Raw genomic sequence first — 26,280 nt, 5'->3', positions numbered from 1 at the left:
ACACACTAGTGTAACTAGAAGCCTTTTTTTTTTTACAACTGTAATAAAATTTCCTTATGAACAAAACCAAACCCATGTGATAACTTAAACCAGTTATTTTTTACATCTGTGTTTTTTGTTTTGAACACCCTGCTACGTCCTCTTTCACACACAGAGACAAACCTCACAGTCTACAGCTCCCCTGCTAAATACTCTGAATGTTCCTTTCTATCACAGTAGTTTTTAAAATACCCAAATAAAACTGAAGTCTGGCTGTTTTAGAAGAGGGTGAAAACAAACAAGCAAACAAGGACAACAGCAAGGCAGCATTCATCTCTCAAACGGGGAAGTAAGGCACAGAAGGCTCAAGCCAACAAGTGAGGGGGTGAATTCACACCCTGCTTGGTCAGGCTGTGACATTCCTTGCTAGAGGACAGTGGGTGCTCCAGATGTTTGCTGGCATCCCAGGGAACCCGCACTACTTCATGGGAGGGGAAAAAAAACGACTACACAGGAGTAGTTAATGAAAATATAACCTCGGTTCATACTGGAACTAAATGACTTTATAAATTGGCTACTTTAGAAAAAAGCTTTCAGTGACTTCAAGTTTTGATATATAACCTATTAAAAAATTGTTTTAACTAAATTCAAGACAAAATCATGTTATTTAAGAAAAATCTCTTCGCAGTTTTCTATTTTAAAGCAGACTGGGTGCTCCAGCATTTCAAACCAGTAATACTACCACCACACAAAAAGACTTCACAGTGCCAATAGCTCATCAATATTAGAGAACTGGGTTCTCAAACTTCTTTTTGCCTACTCCATCAGTCAGAACAGCAGGCACAGGTATCAGAAGAAACAGTAGCTCTCATCTGTGTGCCAACAAAAGCACAGAGACTCTTAAGGAGTTTGCACCTGTGTTAATACTAGTAAAGCTTGGAGCCCTTGCTACAGAAGGCCTGTGAAATGCAGCATTTTGCTCCAAGTGCCTCTAATTCACAGTTCTAACATAATATTTCAAAATATCATTTTATATCAAAAAAACTTATAGTGAATTACACAACTGATAATAAAGTACAATTTTAACTCCGATATACTAATTTTTACCTTAGTTGAGATGCTTTAACAATAACAGTTTCATATAGGTCTTTTTTAATAGGTTGGACTTTGTATTTGAACAAAGAAGGATCAATTATGGCTTTCTTCTCCCTAAAAAAAATATTAAAACATTAAACACGATCATAAAACTTCAGTCTTATATTTTACACATCTAATATATTTATATACATAGACAATGAACCTCTTCAAAATACCCAGCCATACTTAATACAGGGTTTAACTTCTATTGGTACCAAAGAGGACCTTTTCACTTCTGCCAGCTTTTCTGACACTAGGTTTAGATCTGCATCAAAGCCAGTTTCTGTAAGGGATAGGAAAAGGGATCAGAGATGTTGGTTTTCTTATTGAGGAGATGGGCAATGAGAAGGGAAGGATGAACAAAGAGGGGCATAAGTAATGATACATCCCTATCCCTAAGGAAATTGCCTCCTTAATACTCTCATTAACTGTTTTCTTAGACCTCTTCCTAGGAGGATAACCACACAGGTCTTGAACTACCCAAATTCCCTCCTTTACAAAACAAAGAGAGGAGTTTTGTCATAGTCAATATGTAGTGTTTGTATTTATGGATAGAGTTGAACTACTAAGATTTTCTTTATATAATGTATTTTGCTATTAAACAGCAATAACTTTTTCTAGTGTGGTAATTTGTAACAAAAAAGTCCTTTTGCTCTATCAAGAAGAATTCAACTGCTATTTCATCAGTAAGGGAAGGTGAAAAAGTTGTGTGGATTAACTAGGAGATTTATAGCTATGCATATCATCATTGGTAGTCCTTCCAGCATTTACTTGAAGATAGTGTCTGTGACAAAACAAAAGAAATCAATATACCACTTGCCATTCTTTACCCCTACAAAGGGCACACACAAGATGTGGTGAACTGTACTGTGCCAAACTGCTGAATATGAAATTTGCTCCAATTCTTATTTGTCTGCACTAACTCTGTGAAACAGAAGTCCAAAGAAATGCAACATTCAGATGCCTAACAATACATACAGTAATTCATTCACATGAAGCATAAAAGGAACAGTACTTATCCACAGTTAGTGTCACTTTAGATGAGAATAATTTGCAAACTTCTGGAGAAAAATAATTTACAATGATTAAATGAATAACAGTTAAAATAAATGAGGGTACAAAAAAAGATTCAGGCTTGGAAACAGCAACACGTCTACTACACTGTCTGCCCTGCATGCTGCTATCCAAGTTAAAATCTCAAGTTGAGTCACTCAGATCAATGCCAACTGAAGAAAAATAATAAAAAAACCCACCCAGCTAGTCATATTAGCAAAACAGAGATAAACTGTATAAACAAAGCAATTCAGGATACCCAGTGGCAAGATTTTAACATTTCTGTCTGTAATTCTGTTAGAAGAAGCTTCGTACTTTGGTCAGAGCATGACTTGGTCTTCCATGATGATCTTCAGTGTCCAGCCAGGAAAGCTTAAGTAACAGAGGCTGTCACTAGGAATTTCTGGATTATATCCAATGCAAGCTAGTTCCCTCTCCATACAACCCTGTGTTCCCAGTACTTGAGTCTAACAAGGTGGAGGAAGACTCAAACAGGTAACGTTCAGACACAAAATAAAAGACAGGGTGCCAATGCTGTACCAAAAGTATATTTATTTATGAATTTTTAATAGCCTCACAGCTCTGATACTATCTGTAACTGAAAGCAGGGCCCAAAAATAGTCAAGTGGTTAACTCTTGTATTGCTAATCTTTACTTTTTATTTTCAGTATATCTTGTCTCACCTTCAGTGGATCATATATAATAGTCTCAACCTAATTTCCAAACACAGTTTTTTCTGCTTAGTTACTGAGTTTCCAATTATTATTTTAAGAAATTAACATATTCCTGAAATCCTCCACCATAAAGTCAAACTGAATTTTGCTTGGTGCACAAAAAGGAAGAAACTACACATAGAAAGCTTTAAGAGTTACATAGATTATCTAGTAGCTTTAACAAAAACATCATATTTTGGGGTTTTGTTATCTTTTACTTTATAAAGCATTATGTAACACACAAGATTTATCAAAGATTCAGACCAATTTCACAGCAGAGGGGCCCACAGGACAGCTCTGGCAGACCACCAGATCCAGAGGAAAGAGTAACAGAACACCTTGTAACTTAGTAGGTGAAAACTGGAACTGACACACCCATATTGTACCAGTTTCTATCCCACTCAAATAAACCTGCCTAGCACCTGGCACTGTCTTGCATTTTTTGAATGAGGTTCCTCTGAACCACTGACAGATAATAATCTCATCAGCCTTTCAATTACTTTGGCACAGTGACCACATGACCTGGATATAAATTTCTGCTTACAGCCCTGCTGTATTATATTCAGGCAGTGTGGTTTTAAGGTAGCTTTACCAAGAAACTCCTGAGACCTTGTCCTTCTGAGTTAACATAGTCACATCCTGGACAAGGTATCTGGTCTGAGTCTTGCTGGAGGTACCTATACCTTGCAGTATTAACAGAACTAGAAAAATTGCACAAAAAAATGGTGAGGGTTAAAGGATCGGGAACACTGATGAACACAAATGATTGCTGCCCTCCTTTTCCAAAAAGGGGCAGTGGCATTTCTTGCTGTCTCTAAGTTCAGGAATGGGAAAAGCTCCCTTGAAGAATTCTTGGTAATAACACAACCATTTCTGGTGTCCTCATGCTCCAATGCAAGCCTTACACAGATGTCATCTGTCAGCATATTGATCCTGATAGAAAGCCAGCCTCTGCACACCATTGCTGTTGCCAAGATACTTTATACCAAGCAATTACAGCTGTGGATTTGGAACTGCAGATGTTTTCCAGACTTGACTAAAACTTCAACATGGAAATAGATTAACCTGAAGACCAAAACCAGCATCCTGCTTATAAGGGTCGATGGACAAGACAACAGCAATATGCAATAAAATTCTGACTCTGAAACTTTTGATGAAGATTTTAAGCCACCTTCGATCCAGCACTTCTGTGTTTCCTTACAATGCAACAGTGGACTGAGACCTATCACCATTATTACCAGATTCAAGAGATGAAGGGTTGAGGGAGAAAGGAAAAAGAATTAAAGATGAGCAAAGATCTGTACTTCAGAAGACATTGTATAGTTTTAGTGACAAGCTATGACTGCACTTTTTGAAGGCCTGTTCCTAATTTCTTTTCCAAGTAGAGGCAGAAAACTAAGTTGAAGGTGGTAACTAGGTTGAAAGTGGTAAAGAGTCTGGATGGTAAGGTTCCACTGGTATTAGTTCCAAAAAATGCTGCTACCTCTGCTTGCATCCGAAATTAAAGATGATTATTCAATTTGAAGAGAAGTAACACCCAAATTTACTGCCACAAACCAGCCAGCAATCCAAAAAGAATTTTTTCTTCTAGTATTTGTGATGTGGTCAATGATTCACACTACCCATAGGCCTAGCAGGAAGAATGCCATGAATATAGTTGCATCTAGTATCTCTCATATTTGATGGTGCGAGCCCCTCAATCTCCAGTTTGCTGCTGAATGCTAAAGCAAAGACAGGAATTCAACCTTACCCCTAAGTCCAGTAGTTTAAGGTATGATTGCTGCTATTCTATGATGACCACTATCCTACAATGCCAGAGGGTCCCAGGGCATAGCATCAACACTTTAAGACCTAAGAAGCTTGCTACCTTTTGCTTTGCAGCCCCAGCCTCACAAGGCAGCCTTGTTTTCCCAAGGGAGTGCAGGAGTGATAGCGTCCTGGCCTCTTTCTCCCTGTACAACCTCAGCTTTTACTGCACAACACAATAAAAAAAAAAAAAGGTCAACAGGACCACTTGTACAGAATGCAGGGCTATTTCTGCCCCATGCAGACAGAAGCAGGGTCAGAGAAAGGTTGGGATCTCTAATGACATCTATTTTCAGTTAAGATTCTCTAGCCTTACAGATTCTTTAGGAAAAATATTTGCAGATGGCCCATCAATCTGTGCTGTGCTCCCCTCCCCCTCTCTCACAAACACACCGAGCATCTGCTGTACCATTGTTTAACGGCACTGCAGCTTTGCATGAACTGGCTCTCTCAACCTGGGTATGTGTGTGCAGGCAGAGGCAGAACAACTTGACACTGGCAAGCAACATCCAGACACTTCACACCCAAGTCTCCCCACAAACAGCAGAATACAGTCCCTGAAGGATCAGGGTTGCAAAATAACCTCATTTGGCTCAGTGAGATTTCTCGTTGTATGAGTGAGGGTATAACAAGTATTAGATACCTACATGCAAAACCTGACACCACTACTCTACTTCCAGACAGGTTTTACTGATACAGCAAATAGTAATTCCCAAGTTTGCATATGCCCAGAAACTAACTGGAGTGCTTTTACATTCTCGGATTTGTTAGAAAAAGACTCACTTAAAACTTCCAGTAAGCATTTTAAAGTCATAACAGGTGTGCAATTTAAGCTTGTAGCAGAAGTGTTAGTTAGGGATATGCCACAGAACAGTGTTTCAAAAGTTTGTATATTCTCACAAGATTTCTCTTTTAAGAGATGATTTTCCCTCCCTTTTCTGTGTTGCCAAAATAAGTAATCAGCTGAGGAGAACCACAGGCTGACTGGGAGTGTAAGAGTCAGTCTTACTACCAGCTCTGCATGCATGAAAGTGACAGCAATATAAAGGGATCAATCCCACAGTCAGCTCAGTGCACGCCTGCATTATTCCAAGAATAACCTCCTTTCAAATGCCATATGCCTTGTGGAGCACAGAAAACACATTTATTTTCTCAAAGATACAGGACCTCTTCATGAACAACCTGGGCACTACCTTTAAGACACAGCAGAGAGTTAAAATAATTCTTTATCCTACCCTATTTTCTTAGCCAAGTGAGGTGCTCTACCCTAACTCTTCAAGGTATGTCAGGACATTCACGTGACATCTCAAAATCAATGACAGGTCATGTAAAGACTGTGCCTTGCTAGATACAAGACTGGGGCCCACTCTGAACACCCTTGTCTTTCATCAACATTGTGCTTACAAAGCGCAGAAATCTTTGTTTTCATTACACTGCTAGGGTTAGCTGCACATATAAAGCTCCATTACTGGTCAGTAAAGGGACATTCCAAATTAAACACCACAACTACAGCCAAGAAGTTCTCCTATGCAGTGTTATTAAGCTAGTCCAGCCTATAAGCAGTTCCTTAAGACAGGACACACACTGTTGCACTACACCTAAAGTCATAATCAAATCCATCCAATACAATGGTATACTTTTACATGGACACACACAAGGAGGAAAGCTTTGGACATTTTAATGTTTTGGACAAACCCATTCTGTCTCTAGAAAGACTCTTCTGAGTTCTAGTAAGAGCGTGTCCTCTTATTGTAAGGCAACCTCAACTCTGAGCCCCATGTTGGAAATAATACATCACGCTAAGTAGTGCCAGAGTGTAGAAACGCAGAACATGACTGCATTCTCCAAGCTATAGCAGCACAGAGAGGACTACTGATAGGCATACATGGCTTTTCCACCACGTCCCAACAGAAACACTGTCATCCCAAGTAGATTAACCATTATTATTCTGCAGGTACTCCATTTCTCATAACACACCTTTGTTTCCCTGGTGGATTACACATAGCATAACTGGCACCTGTGAGCATTCAGCTCGTCACCTTCAGCTGGCTGAACACTTATAACTCATACAGATCAAATGATTTGTTTCGGTCAGACCCTACCCCATCTGCTGCAGTCTCGTTTCCTCCCAGCCCAAATGATACTGTAAAAGTATCGTTTACCCATTTTGTGCAGAGCTGTTGTGCGTTTCTGAGTCATCACTGTCGCTGATGACAATTGTGTCTCCGTCAGCGCTGCTGGTGTGGCCGTTCGACATTCCATTGTGATGGGCTGGAGCTATGACTTCCAAAATCTTACACTGCAACCTGAAATAACACACAGACATTAATCACCTCAAAGTGTTTCACCAGTGCCGAGGAGTCTAAAGTTGTAGTAGATGTTGTTTTAACAGTACATGTATAACAGAATGTTGTATTGTCGAGTAAATAAGTAAATACCCAAGAGCCTTGCACTGGAATACTAGGTAAAAATATTAATTTCATAAGTTATATCTAATAAATGAACAAATTCATCTGCTTATACAACTATCAGCTTCACTGGTCAAAAAAAAATCAAGTCACTAGTAGAATCTGGTAGAATTACTTGTGGTTGTGAATTGTTTTTCAGTTCTCATTTAAGTAAGTGAAAAGTTGATTTAATGTGTTACCCAAACTAGACAGCAAACCTCTTGCATTTATTTTGATAGCAGTTTAAGAAAAGCAAAAGATCCCAAAGTATTTTTACTTATAAGAGATCATCTTCTACTGTTGATGACCTAAATAAACAAGGCTGAAATGATTATTATGCATCTAATCTTAATAATGGCCCATTTATCTGCTGACACATATTAAGGCTCCATCTGGCATGCACACAATTGACAAAACAAGTCTATCCCTTTGCCATCCTGAATGCTAGTTACAAAAGACAGAATTAACTACATATTAAAAGTATAATTAATCAACACTTCATGCTGGGTAACTGTATTATAGCTGATTCTTAACCACCAACTTTTGCCCTTTTCTAGAATTCCATGGTTAATATATTATTTTTTTTTTAGTTTTATCTCCTAAAGCCTCGTCTGCTTCATGAAAATTAACTATTGCAGTCAATGGAATCTGTCACATAGTACCACTCAAAGCTCAAAGAGCACATAATAATTCCCTGGGCACCAAACACTGTCACTTGAAATGAATAAAATGGCGAATACAGGAAGCACAGGGTTTGAATTAGTGTGACATCATGCTCAAACAAAAAACACCCAACAAATCTATGACAGACAAATTCTAAGTGTTCTTCTATCTGAACTGAATACTGGCAAAAATAATGTCAAAATACTTTTAAGCACTTCTTTCTGAAAAGAGACAGTGCTATCCAAAATCTGCACACAGGGGTGGGGGGAGAAAAAAGACATAGGAGGCAGAGGGAGAAAAGTTGAAAACATTAAAATGTCCTATGTGGTATTCACTTGTGAATTTAGTTAGGACCAGTAACACAGCTAGCACCTATGGCTGTCCTCCCCCTGCCTCTCTCCAACAGGCAGAGCTCTCCAGGATGCTCCAACAGGACATGTTATTAAAAAAAAAAAAAAAAGAAAAACCCCAGACTATTAACATCTTTACATGTTGTTAAAGACAAACAGTATGACTGATGGTTAATTATCCACATGCAGAGGCAGCCTGAGTCGGCTGGACTCGCGACCGCAGGCACGCTGCCACTCCGATGCAGCCAGCCCCATTTCCTAAGCTGCCTGGTTAAGGGCCGGAAAACACATTTTCCTGGTGCGTGGAGCCCAAGGTAATTAACTCTGCAAATCTAAGGAGACTCCATGTAAAGAGCCAAGAGGACCCAAGTATGTAGTGGAGACAGAGCCTAGTGGCTGTTGACAAAGTAAGTCCGTGTCCAGTGAGGCTAAAGAGGTCTGGCCAAGCATTAAACCCCATCTGAGCCTGAAGAGGAAAGTCTATCATTACAGTATCTTGGTTTTCCCACATTCTGACCTCCACAGCCTCCCCTTCCTATTACAAAATATGGAGCTGACTGCATGGCTGAACTGTGCTAGTCTTTTAAGCAGAGATCACCTTCTGAAAAAAGGTAGAATAGTTTCTGTTTCAGGTTATAAAGTGTATTTCCTAGGGAGTTCAACTCGATTTTAAAAAACACTTTTAAATTAATTTCAAATGGCAAATAACCAAAACCGCCAATGCTTCAGGCTGCTTTTCCCCAACTCGTTTGCGGTTTGAAGACCACCAGAGGGAGCACACATACACCAAATCTGCAATCAGAGCAAACAGCCACATGAAAGCTAAATCCCAACCTACGCTTCCCAATGCCATGAAAGGACAAAGGGACTAAAACATACACGCACAGGAATCAATACCCCTGGACAAAATAAATAAATAAATAAACGTCTAGTCACCGAGTATTTTACTAACACTTAATTTACCTGCTTATCCAATGGACAGCCCTGTAATTTACAGGGTATCACATCTTCTGCAAGAATGAAAATTATATATTCTCTACACTTGATTCAGTAAATCACCAAATCCCCAATACAGCTGCCTTCCCCCTCCCCCCTTTATTATTAAACAGTGAGAATGACTAATGAAATAAGCTATCACAGAAAGCAACTGATTCTCCATCCTCTATGCTTTCATTCAAATAATTACCAGAAATCTTTGGGGAAGGAATCAAGTGAAACACACATTACCTGGCTCAATAAAAGCATAATCCAATGAAATTTAATACTTACTGATAGACCAGGGATTAAATAAAGTGATGCAACCATGCCTTCTGGCATTAAAGAAATAATAATCTACAAATGAAGACTTTGTTTTTTAGCCTTACTACAGTCAAGTCATGTCTTGTAGCAGCCAATTCCCTGAGCTAAGAGGCAAAAACACTGCTTGTAGTGTAAGTAAAGGTCTGCTCTTCTCAACAACCTAATCATTCCCTGAGCTCACTTAATACTACTTTTATATCACAACTATTACTTTTATATCGTACAGCACACAAACCAGCAGAGCTGAAAGCTGAAGCAAGACAAACCAAGCATACTACTTGCAGCACTTTATAAAAATGGTACTTCAAGTTCTTTAGAGAGCTTATGACAATGTCAAACCACACTCACTCACTACTTCCCATAACATAAGAGCTTGAGGCACCTCAATCTAAAAAGACAGCGGCATTAAAGTAAATCAATATGTACTCCAATATCCCACTCAGTCAGGAGGCACTTTCTTCAAATAGTAATAAATATTGTGAAAAAACTTACAGGGTCACTAAATGAACCCCAAAAGTATCAGATTAATTGGAAGTAGAGCCATCATGAACTTCTATACACAGTCCTATCAACTGCGGCTCAGACACTGACAGCAAAAAGCTAGAAAAGTGAAATCCTGCAAAAGGATTACCCCATACTTGAATTTTTGTGTACCTCTTCTGCACTACAGGCTATCAACAACAGGGTACAGGTCCTCCAGCCTGTCCCAAGGATGGTCTTTACACTCACAGCTTTTTTTGTTTCCTAAGCTCAGAAGCCAAGCTCTTTAAGGTCCTCTCCAGTCATGGAAAAGGTTCCAAGAAGTGCTCAGCCTATATGATTAAGGTTTTTTATGAAGAAAGAAAAAAACACCACAGGAGCTCAAAAGCTTTAAACACAAAGACAGGGGAGGTACCACCAATTTTATTAATTTTTTTTTTTTTAATACCAGGGCATGTATCATTCTCTCTTAAATGAAAAACAACTGAGATCTTTCAGGGAATTCCATGAATTTTGGGTAAGGCTGGTCAGCTGCACAGGTGAAAGCGCAATACTGACTCCAGAACCTAACTGCAAGGGAGGCTGACTAAAGACTGTGGCACAAGACAGAGTTTCTCTGGAAACCCAATTCTTTCACTCTCTCCCTTGAAGAATGATTCCAGGCTATGCTTTCAAGAGCAGAAAACTAAGTCAGGACTTATCCGTGTCACTCTCAGAAGAGCAGTAAGGCAGCAGCAGACTGAAGGTGTGTACAAAAGTAAACTGTGCCTGCAGCCTCAGGCTGCTGCTCCATGACATGCAGAGATGGCTTAACAGTTCAACACTACCAAAAGGTGAAAAGTCTTCCCTTGCCTTTCCTCCTTCCAGCCACATACTTGGTGCAGTGCTTGGATTTTTTAGCTCTGGCCCCCAGTGTCATCTATTGACTGCTATTAAATTGAATTATCTAGCCAAAAAAAACCCCAAAACAACATTAACCCAATCTGAAGAGCTGGGTAAGTTACTATCAGGTACTTCAATTTGCTCACTAAGGAATCTGATGAGAGCTAAAGCACATGCAACAGGCAAAAGCTGTAAGACCCCTCTCATTTAAGAGGCCCTGAGACACTAATTTCTTGAGTAGCTCAGTAATTTCAGTAGTTCATCCTTCCTAACTGAAAAAAATCGCACCTAGGCAAATGAACACTGCCTCACAGGGAACCCACACACCTAACAAGGTAGCTGAGCAAGACAGGTACATGGTTCACACACACCAGTAGTCCAAGGTGAGAGTTATTCAGGAAAACACAGAGCAAAGGGTAAGTACAACTGACTTGCCACATTTGTCTCTCACTCTGCTTAGCAACTGTAAGGCACATAAACAAGTTACAGGTCAAGCAGGTATCCCCATCTACCTCTGCTGAAGCAGTAGAGCACCACAATATGAAAAGGAGCAACAGATGCTGTACTCTACTATGTAATGGGCCACAAAGAGCCATTGCAGGATATCAAGCAGAAACCTTAACCCTGCAATTATCATCACTTTCATTTATGATGAGAAGCTCTTCCCAAAAGCCAAGTAGCCCTTTACATCCAACCAAGGTTGGAGTTAGAAGCTGTGAGAGACCACTTCTCACCACCCCTAAGCTGAATGATCTGCACAACAGCGCTTGGTCTGGCCAGTGCTAGCTACAGTGATAGAAAACATAGTCTGGCACTCCACTATGTCTTCAAGTCAGAAAACAACATCCCCTGAAGGCTTGGGTGAGTTATAAACATGTCTCCAAACGCTTTACAATAAGCAGACAAAAACCATCCCTTGTATGCAGAAGGCTGTTTCAAACGGGGCAGTGGGGGATTATTGCAATACTTTCAGGCCAACTTTTAACATCAAGAGAACAATGATCTGCGAGTCTGAAGCAAAAGGAAATCAACTTTTTAAATCAGACACTCAAATGAAAGCCAAGTCTTTCAAATGCCAAAAGTAAAAGTACACCTTTCCTAATAGTATGCAAAGTTAGCTGAATACAGAAAACCCCACAAGTAATGCAAGAAGCTACAGAGAAAATACAAAAACACAAAATACCAAAGAATTACCAAAAAGCTATAGCCTCCTCCTGTTTTGTCACTTTTGTCAGATAAGTGCAGTTAACTCGTATGCTTGTCCGAGCAGTTCTCATACACTTGAAAGTAATTAGAGAGACAAAAGCAAGACAAGATCTGAGGGAATAAGTGACATCTTTTACTAAGCTAACTGGTACAGTTTAATGCACACACAGAACAACAGCACACAACAAGGAGGCAAGTTTTTTGCACATAGTGGCTTCCTGAATACAGTAAGAGCTGCTGTTTTCCAGTTTCAGCATCTTCATTTGTCAAGTTATAGGTAAGGATGCATGCTTCAAAGAAGCTGGTAAGCAGCATGTTTGTGATTAGGACAAGTGAATCCTGCATCAGCTGTCTCCTGCAGAATTAGGACAGCAGTAGCCAACAGCACCACCAGTCCATGAATTGTTTTCATTGCCCAGCCAGAATTCTGTTCACAGCGTTGTACTTATTATAAAAAACACCCACGTCACCACAAAAATCATAAATCAAACCCCTCAGCTTTAAATTTAGAGTTCTAGAAGTAGAGAGTATGCACAGAAATAAGAACTAACAGAGACTGTAGTTGTAACAGCTGTTCAACAATCTATAAGAAAAGAGTTGCAGGTTCTACCCCAGGTATCATCATCTGATAGCCTCCATTAGTTAAACATGTATTTGCATTTGTTGAGTAACAAATATATTTATTTATATCCCAAAGGACCCAAGGGCAGTGGAACATGAATTCCTTACACATGATTTTTACAGGCCAGGAGCTGACTGATCCTTAAACAGCAATGCTGGAAGAATGCAAACTGTACTTGCTCTATGTATAGGTTAGCTGCTCTTCAGTACTGTCAGCTATGCTGTTTCACAAGCACCACACTGACTTTGCTACTGGAATTCAAATTCACCTCTTGAAATAAAGAAACTTTCTATGTATGCAGGAACTTATGCTTAAACCTTATCACTACAAAAACACACTCTGATCCTGTAGACATTAGCTCCAGTGCCTCTGCATCCAGATGGCTTTAAAGCCCACATGTCAAACAGGAGTATTTGTTGGTGGACTAGAAAATAATAAATTCACTGTAACTCATTAAAGTTTAACCATGGAAGATACTTTGCCTTAACTACTTACTGGTCTTATACCAACATATGCTACTTCTCAGAAGACACATATATGCATATATGTATACAGTTATATTTCTTAAAAAAGCAAACAGGTAACACCTTGTTGCCAGTTTGAATTAAGGTGCTGGAAAATTAGCTGTAATCTTATCTCTCAGAAGGACTAAGTTCCACCATTCCAGCTGCCTATCAGCCAGGCACAGTCATGGCTAGCAACATGCCACTTGTGCCCCAGTTAAGACTTACAGAGATGAAAACAGCATGCAAATCTTTTAATTGGCCTAATGCAGTGGTTAATCCACTATGAACAGTCCTAAAGCACTGGGACAGCAGCCAAACAATTGATGAGTTAAAAAAAGAAGTTTCACTTACGGACAAGATTGCTCCATGATTATCTGTTTCCTACAGCTCGGCAATAGTCAACATCAGATCATTCAGAGCAGAGAAAGGATGCTAACTTATACCTAATGCACAATCAGATGCACTACTCTTCTTACTAGAGAACTTATTCTACTACTTCTGCAAATAGGTTCATTTTAAAAACACTTCCTTCTCTTAAAGCATCCTGGTGTTGCCTGCTCACAGACATTAGGCAAGTATTCTTTTGCAGTGGTGTCATCTAGTGGTCAAATTCAATGAAAAAAATACTCCGGTTTTATGTCACATCTTGTACATTTTCTTCCTTCTTATACAGTACCTTTAAGCAAACTATTTTAGTCTGCAGGTAGACTTTTTAATTAAGTACCACATTACTTGTTGAACAAGTAGTTGCCCCAAATGCTCCATGGCAAAGGGAAGGCAAAGTCACATCAGCTATTTTTACTGCTGGGGGAGGGAAAGCTGAAGAGAATAGTAGAATTGTCCAACCTAAAACCTCAGATCTCTTCACTGCTCAAGTCAGACTCTAATCTTACAGATTAATTAACTAATTATCGCACTGCTGACTTGTATACACTATTAAAGACAGCCATTATTTCTTGTGATAGCATTCGGTCTCAGAGCACTGATGATAAATCACAACTGATTGTTTACACATGCTTTAAGTCTAATCTTTCCTCTGACAAATAACAACTGTGAGTTACAGAGCTGTAGGTTTTATTTGGTCTGAAGCATTCACCGGGGCTGTTTCAGGTAGGCCTTTCAGCTTTCAGGTAACTGACCTCAGTAGCAAAGATGCTGAAAGTCAATTTCACAAATTTCAAGTACCAATAATAGAACACAGTACTAAGCAACAACTGGACGGGTTACTGACAATGATTATGATACCAGTCTTAAGTTTTCATCTCCACAATCTCAATACAGGAAGCAATTCCAGTGATGTGGTCAGCATTTTTTCTCTGCTTCAATAAAGTGTGAGCTAAAACATTAGCTTAGCTGACCACAATTAGCATGAAATATTCCTCTATTTCCATCCTCAACAAAATCTCAAATAATTTCTATGCCTTTTTCAATAAATTACCGCCCATAAACAGCAATTTGACATTCTAAATAGCAGTAGTGTCAGCTGTTTTCAATTCCTTGACAACTCTGACAAACTTAAACTTGAGATTAAGTTTTCTGTCTATATTCTATGATGTTTCTGACTGATACTTCAAATAATAATTGTGTCTTTTATGAATGCAGTATGAGGAAAACATTGTTACACAATGCCTTACAGTTCTTTAACTGGGAATCCAAGCACCTCAGGTTTTAAAGCATAGCATGGCTGCCACTTCGAAAAAAAGTCATTCCCAGTTTGGCCAGAAAAGCTGGACACATACAAAGGAGGCTGACCGTTTTTAATCAATCTGTCATCTGAAAGAGCTGAAGAACAAGCAGAATTATGTCCTTGTTGCTTCCACTACATTACCAAATCACACGCATCGTTTTCAGATACTCCTGAACAAGCCACATCATAGGACTGGGGGGCTTCCTTTCTGGTTGGTAAGGGCTGTTAAGACACCAGATACAGCAAAACAACAGGAAGACTGTATCTCCCAAACCCTCCAAGACCTCACCAGACCTCAGCAACAAGGCAGAAGCATCCAAATTCAAACTGAGCAGCACAACATAAGACCAGAAGAAGCAATAGGACAGCAGATTCTGGAACAACCAGAACACATGGATTGAATACAGAAAACACCAGTGGCAAAAAAACCTTTTGCTGAGCGTCTGCACAAAGCACTTGTCCTCTTACTCTTTCTAGATCACCTGTCCATTGCTAACAGTACTACAAACTACTTCATATGCTCAAAATGAACACATTTACATTGAGTCAAACACTAACCATTCCAGTGTTTGACCTTCCTCCCATTTACTTTCTTAAATACCTAGAGACCTGCATCAAGGCAATCTATCCTACAAGAGTATTACATGTGCAAAGTCAGGAGCTATAAAGCATCAGTGTTTACATTGCTTGAGCAGCCCTGGTTATACATCCATTGCGTTACAGGCTTCACGTTAAATGATGCGCAGAGCTCAGATGATGAACGATCCAGCTGACATTACATGTGCAAAGAGCTCCATACATAAATCCAGTGCAACATCACCAAATTCTGTCAGTCTCATAGGGTGCTCTAACACTCTAGATGGGCTGTGGCCATTTTTGCTAGAAAAAGGTCACAAAAATGTAGCTACATAGGTCAAACACCAACTTTGAAAAGGTATTTTTTCTAAAAGTAATGGAAAGACAAGAAGGTTCTTCTTGGGGGGGAAAAAGTTTTCTCTTCTAAAGTTAGCGTTCTTTTTGCTGTTGGTTTGGAAACTGACAGTATCTTCAAAGATTGAAAACAAACACATTTAATTGAGCAAATGAAAATCAACAGCTGAACCACACAGTTCATAATATTCAGGTTTCAAATTAAAAAATAAAGAGGGGAAAAAGCCCCTTATTTTCTAAGCAAAGTAACTGTAATAATAGTGGTAACTTGGGTCAAGTCATTAGACCAGTATCAAAATGAGGAAGATAGAAACAAAACTCTGGACATAGGTTTTCTGCACAGAAAGCAGCAATTGTATTAAAGTCATTCTTGTCCTGGCTTTGCAGACTGGGACTTCGCTGGCTGAAATGAACACAGCAGGGAAAAGACGGAAAGCTCCTCTGTTACACATGATGCATGTGCTCATACAGATCTCCTTACAACTTGCATCCTACAGCAGAACAACAGATCTTTCTTCCTAGTGTAGTACTGAATTTGCTTTAAATAAGCTCTGGATCAGCCACTAACAAATTTGATATACAATAACTACCTTTTCCAATGACTGTTTTGAACCAGCTCACTCCTATTACCTAACATACATCAGATTATGTACCAAGAACTCAGGCTACCTACAGAAGCTGGTATGTTGTGCCACATCTACTCTGCAGTGCAAGCTGGCACCTTCCTCCTGAACAAAGCAAAATAAAACAACCCCACAAACCACCACCAACAAAAAACCCAGCAACAGCTAAACCCACAACAGCTTTAGCACACATTCTGCAGGTACTTCCAAGCTGTCGATATTTATGTCTTTCCCATTCCAAAACTCAGGTGAAACTGAAAACTCATTGAGACAAGCCATAGACCTTTTCTAGTCCTCTCCTAGAAGCTGCTGTAAAGAAAGACTCAAGCCAGCTATGCATTGTAAAGCAATGTACTTATACTATAGGTGATGTACCAATTATATACAAAATAAAAAGCATCTGAAGCTCAAAGTTCTGCCAAGTTTTTAATCAGTCTAAGATAACAATAAAAATAATATATACATCAGTATAAACACTGAGATACATATATGTAAGTCTAACACAAACTCTGGGGTGGGAGGAATCCATCACACCAAATCCCAGGTAATGACCCATTACAAACATTTTACAATTAATTCCTGATTCTTCTCCCTGAACAGTCACAAATTTCACCTCTATCTGCAATGCAAAAATCCAGCTTTTATTGTTTCTTTAAGCTTTGCAATAGTTGTGGTATTCTGGGTACAGAAATACCATGTGATGAATTACATTCCAGATGATTCATCAAAACTTTCACATGATTTTTAATGAGAAACTAGGAAAAGCTCTGAATTAGATCTCATTCTACAAACAACCCACCTTACTCACACCAGGGGACTGACATTTCTTTGCAAATCCAACACTTGGACCAAAAAACCTGCCATGTCAAGACTGGAAGGAGCTGTCCTGCCTCCACAGCTCCTTATAAACTAAGGAAAGGGAAACCAAGCCCAGTAATACAATCCTACTCTTAATTAAAGCAGGGAGGAGCAGTAACAGGATCGCTAGCTTAAGAATCACACCTCAGTTTGGTTGTGTTTGATGGAGTCTATTACCCTGAAATTTGGTTTAAATATAGCCCACACTAAAAGTGCTCACACCAAACAAAAACATGTATTTTTAAATATACTTACCTTGCACCATTATTTCTAACTACTTCCACTGTTTCACCAGTGAAATACCGATCCTTGACATAAGCAAAGATTTCATCACAGATCTCGTGAAGTCGGGAGCGATGGGTAAGGGTGGCCAAGTAGAGAACTGGAATGATGAGTGCCTCTGGAAAACTTTGGAGATTATGCCTGGCTTTCTTCTCCGATTCCAGTGCTTCCTGATATGTGAGTCCTGGTTTACCTGTGACAGCACAGCTCCACACAAGGCTGTTGCACAGAATTGTACGTTCAAAAAAATCACTGAAAAGAAAGGCAGGGAGGGGGGGGGGGAAAAACAAAGTGGTTGAGTTCAAACATTTTCAATTTGCTCATAATTAATACAGCAGCAAATTTATTTTAAAAGCCTGAAATGCAAAGGCAGCTCTACTCCTGTACAGGTTGTAGATAAATCAAGGGTTATTTACCACTTTTTAGCCGTGGCATGGGAAGTCACTATTGTAAAACCAAAATCACCTCTCACTACAGACTGCATGAAAGCATCAAGACCTAGCAATCTGTAAACAAACATCCATGTTTAAGAAGCCTTATGCATAAGAATAGTCACACTGCATTTAATAGGTGTTCAATCCTCTTCACATCCCCCACATTTCCACAAATATTTGCAAGAGGAGGGTCTAAAACCATACAAACATGAGATATCCTTAAGATCACAGAAACATGTTGAAACTTGAGTAAGTTTCAGATTTTGAGTGCCCTAGCTCACAAATGAAAAAATGGGAGAGGTAAAAAAATAATGTCAAGTAGTTCTCTAAATAGTTTTTATTCCTTCACTGTTTGCATTGCTCTTAGAAAAAGCATTAAACTATTTTTTTCCTACAGATTCTTCTCCTCCCTTGTTCCATTAGCAAATACTGATTCTCCTTCCCTGTATTTCCAATGAACGCTAAAATTACATTGTTTTATTGCTTGCTTACTGGTTATTATATTGGAATCAAGAAGAGCTTTCATTAGTCAGTATCTGCCAATACTTGACAGGCATCAGAAAAACAGCAGTCTGTAAAAACACTTTCTAGATTAAGCAGATGACTTAGCTATTCACAAAACCATGTTAAAACATACCATAGACTGGACCAGTGATCAGTCAGCAGAGAAATCTTTCAATACACCCCATTTCAGACAATGATTTTTTTAATTTGCTTTCCTTAATAGTCCAGCATTGGTAAGTGTGCAATACAAGACAAACTGAGCTTTGTTTTGCCTATGTTGAACTATGTTCAACACAGTTATTTCAAGGCAGACGGTACTTTCAGAACACCGCACGTTGCACAAGAAACCTATACTGAAGTTTCATTCCTTCAAAAACACACTGTGCAGTGTTCTCATTTTTAAAAGGATGGAGCTGTTCAAATCATTTGCAGTAACGGGGTTAGAAAACCGGACAGTTCACACTTTGTGTTTCTCCTTGCAAGCCCGCTGCCAATCCAAGGCGGCAAACGTGCGCCAGTTCTGACGGATGCAGCCGACAGCGTCCGCTGCAGACGGGCAGATGAACCACAACATTTTATAAATGAAAATGGGAACTCCAGATTGAGGACAATGGAGGGTCCTGGCTCAGATAATCCTTTCTGTATGAGCACAGGATTCCTCTGAGTGAAAGATGCTGTAGGAAGAACATTCAGCTAGAAGAAGGGGAAAAGGACAGAAGAGGAAAAGATATATTATCTGAACACTACTCAGATTTTTTTATTGTTTGTGTGTATTCCATACATTTGACAGTATGCAGGTCTAATATTTCTAAGTAGTAAGGAGAAATTTGGGTTTGCTTCCTCTAAACAAGAAAAGGAGAAGAACAAAGAAGAGAGAACAAGAAAAAAATATTCTTCAATATATGAAGAAAGGATGGCTGTCAGTCATTCTTCATGCATAGGACAATACACTCTTTTTTTTTTTGCTTTTAACCATGGTGAATCAGTATCTTCACAGAATAAAATAGTTAAACACTTCAAACCACAGGTTAGATAAAAATATCTTTCTTAAGCTAATGGAATACATAAGACATGATTACTTCAGGTCTCTTCCCAAGAGAATACTTCTGTATTAGATTCACAATAATTTTCAGTAGTCTTACTGACTTCAATGGATAAAGAAACATTTACTCATCTTCATGCAGCTGTGTGTCTATCTATGTTTGTGTCTCACTTACCAAAGAGGTTCTTCGCAATTATCTTTAGTTAGTAAAGAAAAAAAAAACACACCCTGAGTTAACAAAACATGTCCCAGAATATAATTTAATTTTTTTAAATTATTAAAGTAAAAGGAGAAGAAACAAAAAGAAAAATAAGAGCAGAGAGGGAGAGACCAAGGTTGACGCTGACAGTGTCCCTTTAAGAGCTGCTGTTATTCTTTGTGAGGGGACACCGGACAGTCATGCTATTTAAAGCAACAGCATTGAACTTAGATGAAAAAAAAAACCACCAAAAAACCCACCAAAACTAAAAAAAAAAATCCAATAAATGCCCCCTATACATTTTTAATCCATGATTATTACAAGTGAAAAATTCTAAGATTACTTTAACTGAAATATATTTGAGGAAAACATTTTTCCATTTGCATACATGAGTATTTTGTGTATCTAGTTTCATTGTTGCTCATTTCCTCTTTTGTTTTGGGTGGATTTTTTTCCCCTGTGAACTTACAGGGAAGAAAAAAAAATTTTGAAAAAAAATTACATTCAGTTTTGAAAGCATTATTTGTCTTTACCTAGTCATTACACGTAGCACATCAAAACCATCTGTGGCTTAGTCTGTTAACACAGTTTTATTGCCGTGTTTTAACGATCTCACCTTAACTTGCTTTGAGAGAGGGAGAAAAAAGAAAATCCCAATAGTATAGAAGTGGATCTTATTTGCAGCACTTTTCTGTCCCTTTCTCTTGCCACTGCCTGTCACACAAAGATTTAGAAAGAGCAGATAACAACAGCTACCTAACTGAGAGAACAGTAGCAGCAGCAATACCCTTTCTCTTAAGGGGTAATAATGCACTTGACTGTATTCTACATTCAACTTAATTTCACAACAACAAGCATATCTACTGCTATGTCACACTGGCAACCTTATCTGTATCTTTATCTAAGGTATTATGGTCTTTGGGGCTTCCTCACTGCTTCAAGATCTCTGTAACGCTTGACAACGTGGAGAAGGAAGTTCATACAAAACACGTACACAAAGCTCACTTGTGTATGGTCCCATCTGCCTGCGAGAACTCAAAGGGGACTAAAAAGTCCACATCAAGCTCAACTACTCGAGGAGCAGAGACTAAAAACTGACTTGCCTTGTATTAGTAATTAATGCCAACATCTCAGCTGGGTGTCCTTTCCCATTTACATTTTGCTAACTTTGCACACAAGGTAAGCTAAAGATCAAAATTACCAGAAAAATCACTGAGCAGTAGTTTGACACTGCCACCACTTAGTATTTTTCAGGAAGCAGTTTGTTAGCTGAAGCTGGAAATAATTTATTTGCAGTTTCTGTGCTGACTGCACTTGAAACAGATATAAAAACTCAATCTAGGAATGACAAATTCCTTATGCTTGAACCAACCAAGCATTCCCCCTAACTGTAAGAACTACTGTATTTCAAGAACCTGTTTGTTTCAAGCCATTTATTTTCATTCATCTTCTTAGCATATACTAGAAAAAAGTTGGGGGTGTTGTTCGTTGGGTTGGTTTGTTGTTTTTTTTTAACAGAACAATTACATATTGCAGAATGTCAAATGCAAGAAAGTAATGTTAAAGAAGTTATACTTTTGAGAAGGGAAAAAGCATGAAAAACGTATCAATGGAATGGCTAATTTGTAATAACACTTTTAATCCCAAAGCCCATGAGCCTCTAATATGTAATCTAGATAGGCTGTGGAATCAGGGTCTTCACAGAAGACTAAATCTGCCACTCTGCATCACAAAAGCTATCTTTTTGCCTGTCTCCAGAAGCAGTCAATAATATTACAAAATAATGCACAAAACAAGCAAAATAAACTGAGAAAGAGACATTTAGTCCTTAAGATTTACAGGTTAGTTTGCATTAAGGAATACATTTCAAGTTTGAGTTTCCCTGCAACAAAACAGAAAAAAACCACCTAATTTAACTGAGGACACTGTAAAAAGCCTTTTAAACAAACTGATCTCTTTTTGACTATAACCAAGAATTCCACCAGTGAATCTATAAAAAAAAAAGTTTCAGTCATTTTTAAAGATGCAAAACTGCTCTTTCCCCCCCCACCCCCACCCCCCATGCTTTAGCATCAGGAACATTCCTACTACTGTTTCTATGCTACTCACCATTTTCTTTTTCAGACTGATTCCACCAATAAGCCTTCCCATACTTTAGCAGTGGCTTTCATCACACATCTGTATCAGCTATCAACCTTCACAGGCAAGGTGTCAGAGACTGGTGGCAACATCCCACTGGTTTAATATGTTTCTCATGCATCTTCTGCATTCCTGTACCTGCTTTGCAAACTACTGCTGTGGCTCCAGAGACTCTTTTGTTGGTCTGTCCCACCAAGCAGGACCACAACCAAGCATCAAGAACATCAGCTCCCCTCCACTCCTGCTACTGATACATACAGTTGAGCACTGCCACCTCACTGCAACTCCTATGAAATGGTTACAAAAGTATGCAATGGTATCTCAGATTGAAAAGGAAACACTTTCTTCATGGGAAAGCCACTTTACAAAACACCAGTCTTGCCAAATTCCCCTCACATAGTCATTTCTTACATAGAGAAGCACAATTCAAATGTATGATTTGTACCCATCTCTACTAGAGCTGCCACGGGCATGAAAGAAGCTTTTCAACACTAAGTTTATGATCTATAATAAAATTAAAATCAAATAAACAATCCCCTACCCCCCCCCCCCAAAAAAAAAAAAAGCAATTCATTTAAGATTTAACAGTTTGTAGTAATTAGAAGTAGTCACTTAGTTGCAGAAAGGAGTGAATTTGTGTTACCATACATATCTGGACAGCGCCCTTGATCTAGTCAGACTATAATTTTTAAATTCTCCCCTCAACAAAATTCAAGTTGTTAATGCAAAATTCGATTCAGAGAAGCCTGACTTAGATAATGGTTTTCTTTCATGAAACAGCTAATACAGTTGTGTTTTTTTAAAAGTGGGCCCTCCCTATTAATCCAATTGCCCTTGCTAAGGCAAAGAAATTGGAAATGCTGTTTTTCAGAAGACATCAGCCATTTGAAGCATCACTTTGCAACCAGCAGAGACAAGGATCAACATCTTTAAAACTTGCTGATGCTTTTTCCACTGAAAGATGACCCTAGGTCCTCCAGCAGATTCTGCCACGAACAACTATTGTCAAATCATATGTATTCATCTGTGCCAGGAAAGCTTGCTAAGTAAAAATAATTTTTTTTCAATCCAAAGCAACACCTTTTCCCAAACTAACAAAAAAAGACAGAATTAAAAAACCCAACCCACTAACAAAACCAAAACACCACACACAATCACTCCCCACCGCCCCCATCCACGAGACACAAGCATAGCAGAGTTTTCCCAAATACCGGGTTCTAAGTCCTGACCTCTGAGCTAACCACCTACTGACATTTCTAGGGATCGCCTGTGTGAACACAACTCTAAATTTATCCCTTAATTTGTGAACTTTGGTTAAATATGGAATTTGGTCTTTCATACTTTCTCTTAGTGACAACATCCTTGCTGTGTAAATAAGCCCGTCAGGGTACTTAAAATAATCACCAAACCCTCTGAGAGCAGAAGATGCTTTAAAAGGATACTTCTCATGCTGAAATTTTAGCAAAACTACACGTACCTGAAGCGTATTTCAGCGCCAGGTTGACAAATACACAAGAATCACCTAATTATGTGATAGTGGTAACTCTAACCCAAAAAGCAGCTTCCAAAATTGGAAGCTGATTGGGGGGGGGAGCTTAATTCCTACAGAAACAGGATGTTGTCAGCTCTTGCTTGCTATACGCCCAGCAACGAAAACACTCCACTACAAAACTTCCAACATTATATTCAACCCTCCACTCCACAAACACACCTCCCCACCCCGAGTATATCGTGCTGGAAACAGCAAAGGCATTACCCTCCAAAGTTACCTAATCCAGCTTCTTTAAAATTTTATTAGGTGAAGTGTATTTGAGTAAGAAAAACAAGTCTAAACACGAAAAAGATTTAGGTGTGCTCTAATTTCACATGCTGCAAATGAGAAGTATTTCAGATTTAATCTCATTAGTCTGCACGTCTTTACAAAAAAGAAAAAAAAAAAAGATTATTTGGATGCAGGGGCCTTTTTGTGGGCGGGGGTGGTGCTGGATCAGACTGGGAGGTGAGAAGACACATTTATCAGCTCTTGAAAACGTCTGGCTAATTACTTTCTGGCCATTGTTCTTACAAGTGATAAAGTCAGCGGCAGCAAGTTCGGGACTACCCGTGCAGCGCGCTTGCGGCGGTTAACGACAATTTCACCATTTCCATTGGTCTCCCTAGGCACGGGGAGGATTTAGGGGGGAAAAAAAGGAATTAAGAAAAAAAAAAAAAAGGAGGAAAGGAGGCAAAGAGAGATCCTGAGGGGATCCTGAGGGGACAGGTGTGCCCCGCTCGGTCTCAGGCCGGGTCTGACCTCCGGCGGTGCCCGGCCGGGAAGGGAGGGCTCCGGCTTGCGAGCCCCGCCGGACAGGTGCAGCGACCCCCGCTCTCGGGCCGCGCTCCCCCCGCGGCCGGGCGGCAGGGCCAGCCAGCCATTTCCAACCGGGTCAGCCGGCGGCTCCCCGCGGAGGCGGGGCGAGCGCGGCCCAGGGCGGCGCGGCGGCTCTGACACCCCGGCCCGGAGAGGGCCGACAACAAGGGGTTAACGGCGGCGGGAGCCGGACGGGGAAGCCCAGACGGGCCGAGCCCACCGGGCTCCGCACGGCGCCCCGCGCCCGGCCGTTATCACAACAATAGGGTGCCGGCACACGCGGGGCGGCCGGCCCCGTTGCCCCGGCTGAAAGCGGGCCCGGAGCGGCCCCTTCCGCGGGGCGGCCTAGCGCCGTCCGCCGCCGACACGCGGCTGCTGGCGGGGGTGTAGGGGAAGGGGAAAGAGCGGGCCCGGCAGACGCTCTTTACCGCCCGCCGCCTCCCACAGGCGCAACTTTCACTTCCCCGGCGGGGGCAGGGGGGACAGGAGCGAGGGCGACACCGCGGAAGGAGCGGTGCGGGGGCGGTGAGGCAAGCGCCGGCTCCCCTCCTTCCCCGCGAGGGGAGGGGGCCGCGGGATACCCCTTGCCGAGGAGGGGCAGGGATTCCCCCTGCCCCGGGCGAGAGATCCGCCCTCTCCCCCCCCACGCCCCTCGGGAGGGCATGGGCCCGGCGCCAGCCGCGCCCCCCCTCACACCCCCCACCCCCCCCACTTCGCCCCGGCAGGGCACCCCGCGGCGCTGCCGGGGAATCCCCTCCCTTCCCCGCCCGCCCAGGTGTCAGCCGTTCGGGGGATTAAACCGCTCCTTGCCTGCCGCCGCCAAGGGACGAAGGGGGCAGCAGGACGGACATGGAGACAAACAGCGAAACACGGGGGTTGTCTCTTACTCGTAGTCCCTGAAGATCTCGTTAGTGACCCTGCAGTAGAAAACGCGCTCGTCCGGCCGAAGGTCGGCGGGGGGCTTCTCCCTCACGAAGGGCTTTCGGTGCAGCAGCGGCATCGCCCCGCTCCGCGCTCTCTTCCTGCCCCAGGACTCGCTTCGAGGGGGAAGGAAAAGAAAATAAAAAGCACAGAGGGACTGAGCGAGTGCGGGCAGCGGCGCCCTCCGGCCCGGGGAGGAGGGAGCGAGTCCGGCGTGTCCCTCCCCCCGGGGGAGCCGGAGGAGCGGGAGAAGGCGGCGGCGGCGGCACGGCGGCCTTTTGTGTGCCTGACACGCCGCTGCCTGCCTGGAACTGCGCGCGGAACGAGCGGCGGAACCTTCCTCCCGCCTCCGCCTCCCTCTGCCTCACAATGGGGCCGTGACGCCGAGCGGCGGGCGGAGGCGGCGCCCCCCGCCCCAGCCGCGCAACGTGCTCGGCTCGGGGATACCCCGGCAGCCGCCGCCGCCGCGCTTTGTCTCCTCCGGCTCCCCTGCCCCGGGGTCACCCCCTTCCCCCGCCTCTGACCCACGCACAGCCGGGCCGGACACCAACTTCCACTTCCACTCCCCGCCCGCCGCCCCCTCCTCCCCGCAAAGCGAACACCCAGGAGGGGCAGCGCCGACCACTATCTCCCTCCTTCCCTTCCTGCCGGTACGCTCCCTAATGGGGCTTCTCCCCTACCAGCCCCGCGCTTCACCCCGGCCCGGCCGCCGCTGGGCTCCGCCGCCCTGGGACAGCGCGGCCGCAGAGCCGGGGGCTGCCGGCCCTCCGGCCTGCCGCAGCGGGGGGGAAGCTCCGGGGGTCTCCCGCCCTTCCTGCCCACCTGGTGCGGCCGCAGGCTGCCCTCGCTGCTCGGCTGGCGTGAAGCGCGGTCCCCCGCGCCGCGTTTCTCCCCTGTCCTCTGCCCCCCCCCAACCCCCGGCTCCTGGGAAGTTTTTGATCTACTTCTTCAAGCCCTCAATCAGGAAGAGCTGCGGGGAGGAGCCTTCCCCTTCTCTCCCCTACATCTTTATTGGCCGCTCGGTGCCTTCCAGCGTGTGTCACACAGGAAGACAAGCGAGCTACATTATTAATTAATGGCTGAGAGGGCGCATCCTCCATTTTTGAATTATCAGCCGGAGATCTCCGGTGCGGCGGGGGTGGGCCCAGGCCGGCTGACCGCGGCGGGA

General features: G+C 41.8%; 1 protein-coding gene across 1 annotated transcript in view; it reads right to left on the bottom strand.

The window, feature by feature from the left end:
* The window catches only part of BAZ1A (bromodomain adjacent to zinc finger domain 1A), a 61,535-nt gene extending 36,327 nt beyond the window's left edge, over window positions 1-25,208 (bottom strand). Inside the window, exons 1-4 of the mRNA XM_084263582.1 lie at window positions 25,079-25,208; window positions 17,497-17,775; window positions 6,851-6,994; window positions 1,087-1,188 (exon numbers count right to left, since the gene is read on the bottom strand). Of these exons, the coding sequence (XP_084119708.1) occupies window positions 1,087-1,188; window positions 6,851-6,994; window positions 17,497-17,775; window positions 25,079-25,191 (638 nt within the window). The 5' untranslated portion in view covers window positions 25,192-25,208. The remainder of the gene's footprint in view (window positions 1-1,086; window positions 1,189-6,850; window positions 6,995-17,496; window positions 17,776-25,078) is intronic.
* Between the last annotated feature and the right edge of the window lie 1,072 nt (window positions 25,209-26,280).

Source organism: Gallinula chloropus, assembly GCF_964237585.1.
Source record: "Gallinula chloropus genome assembly, chromosome: 4".
NCBI classification, from domain to species: Eukaryota; Metazoa; Chordata; class Aves; order Gruiformes; family Rallidae; genus Gallinula; species Gallinula chloropus.
The sequence above is the reverse complement of the archived record's forward strand: the minus strand, read 5'-3'. Positions and strand labels throughout refer to the sequence as shown.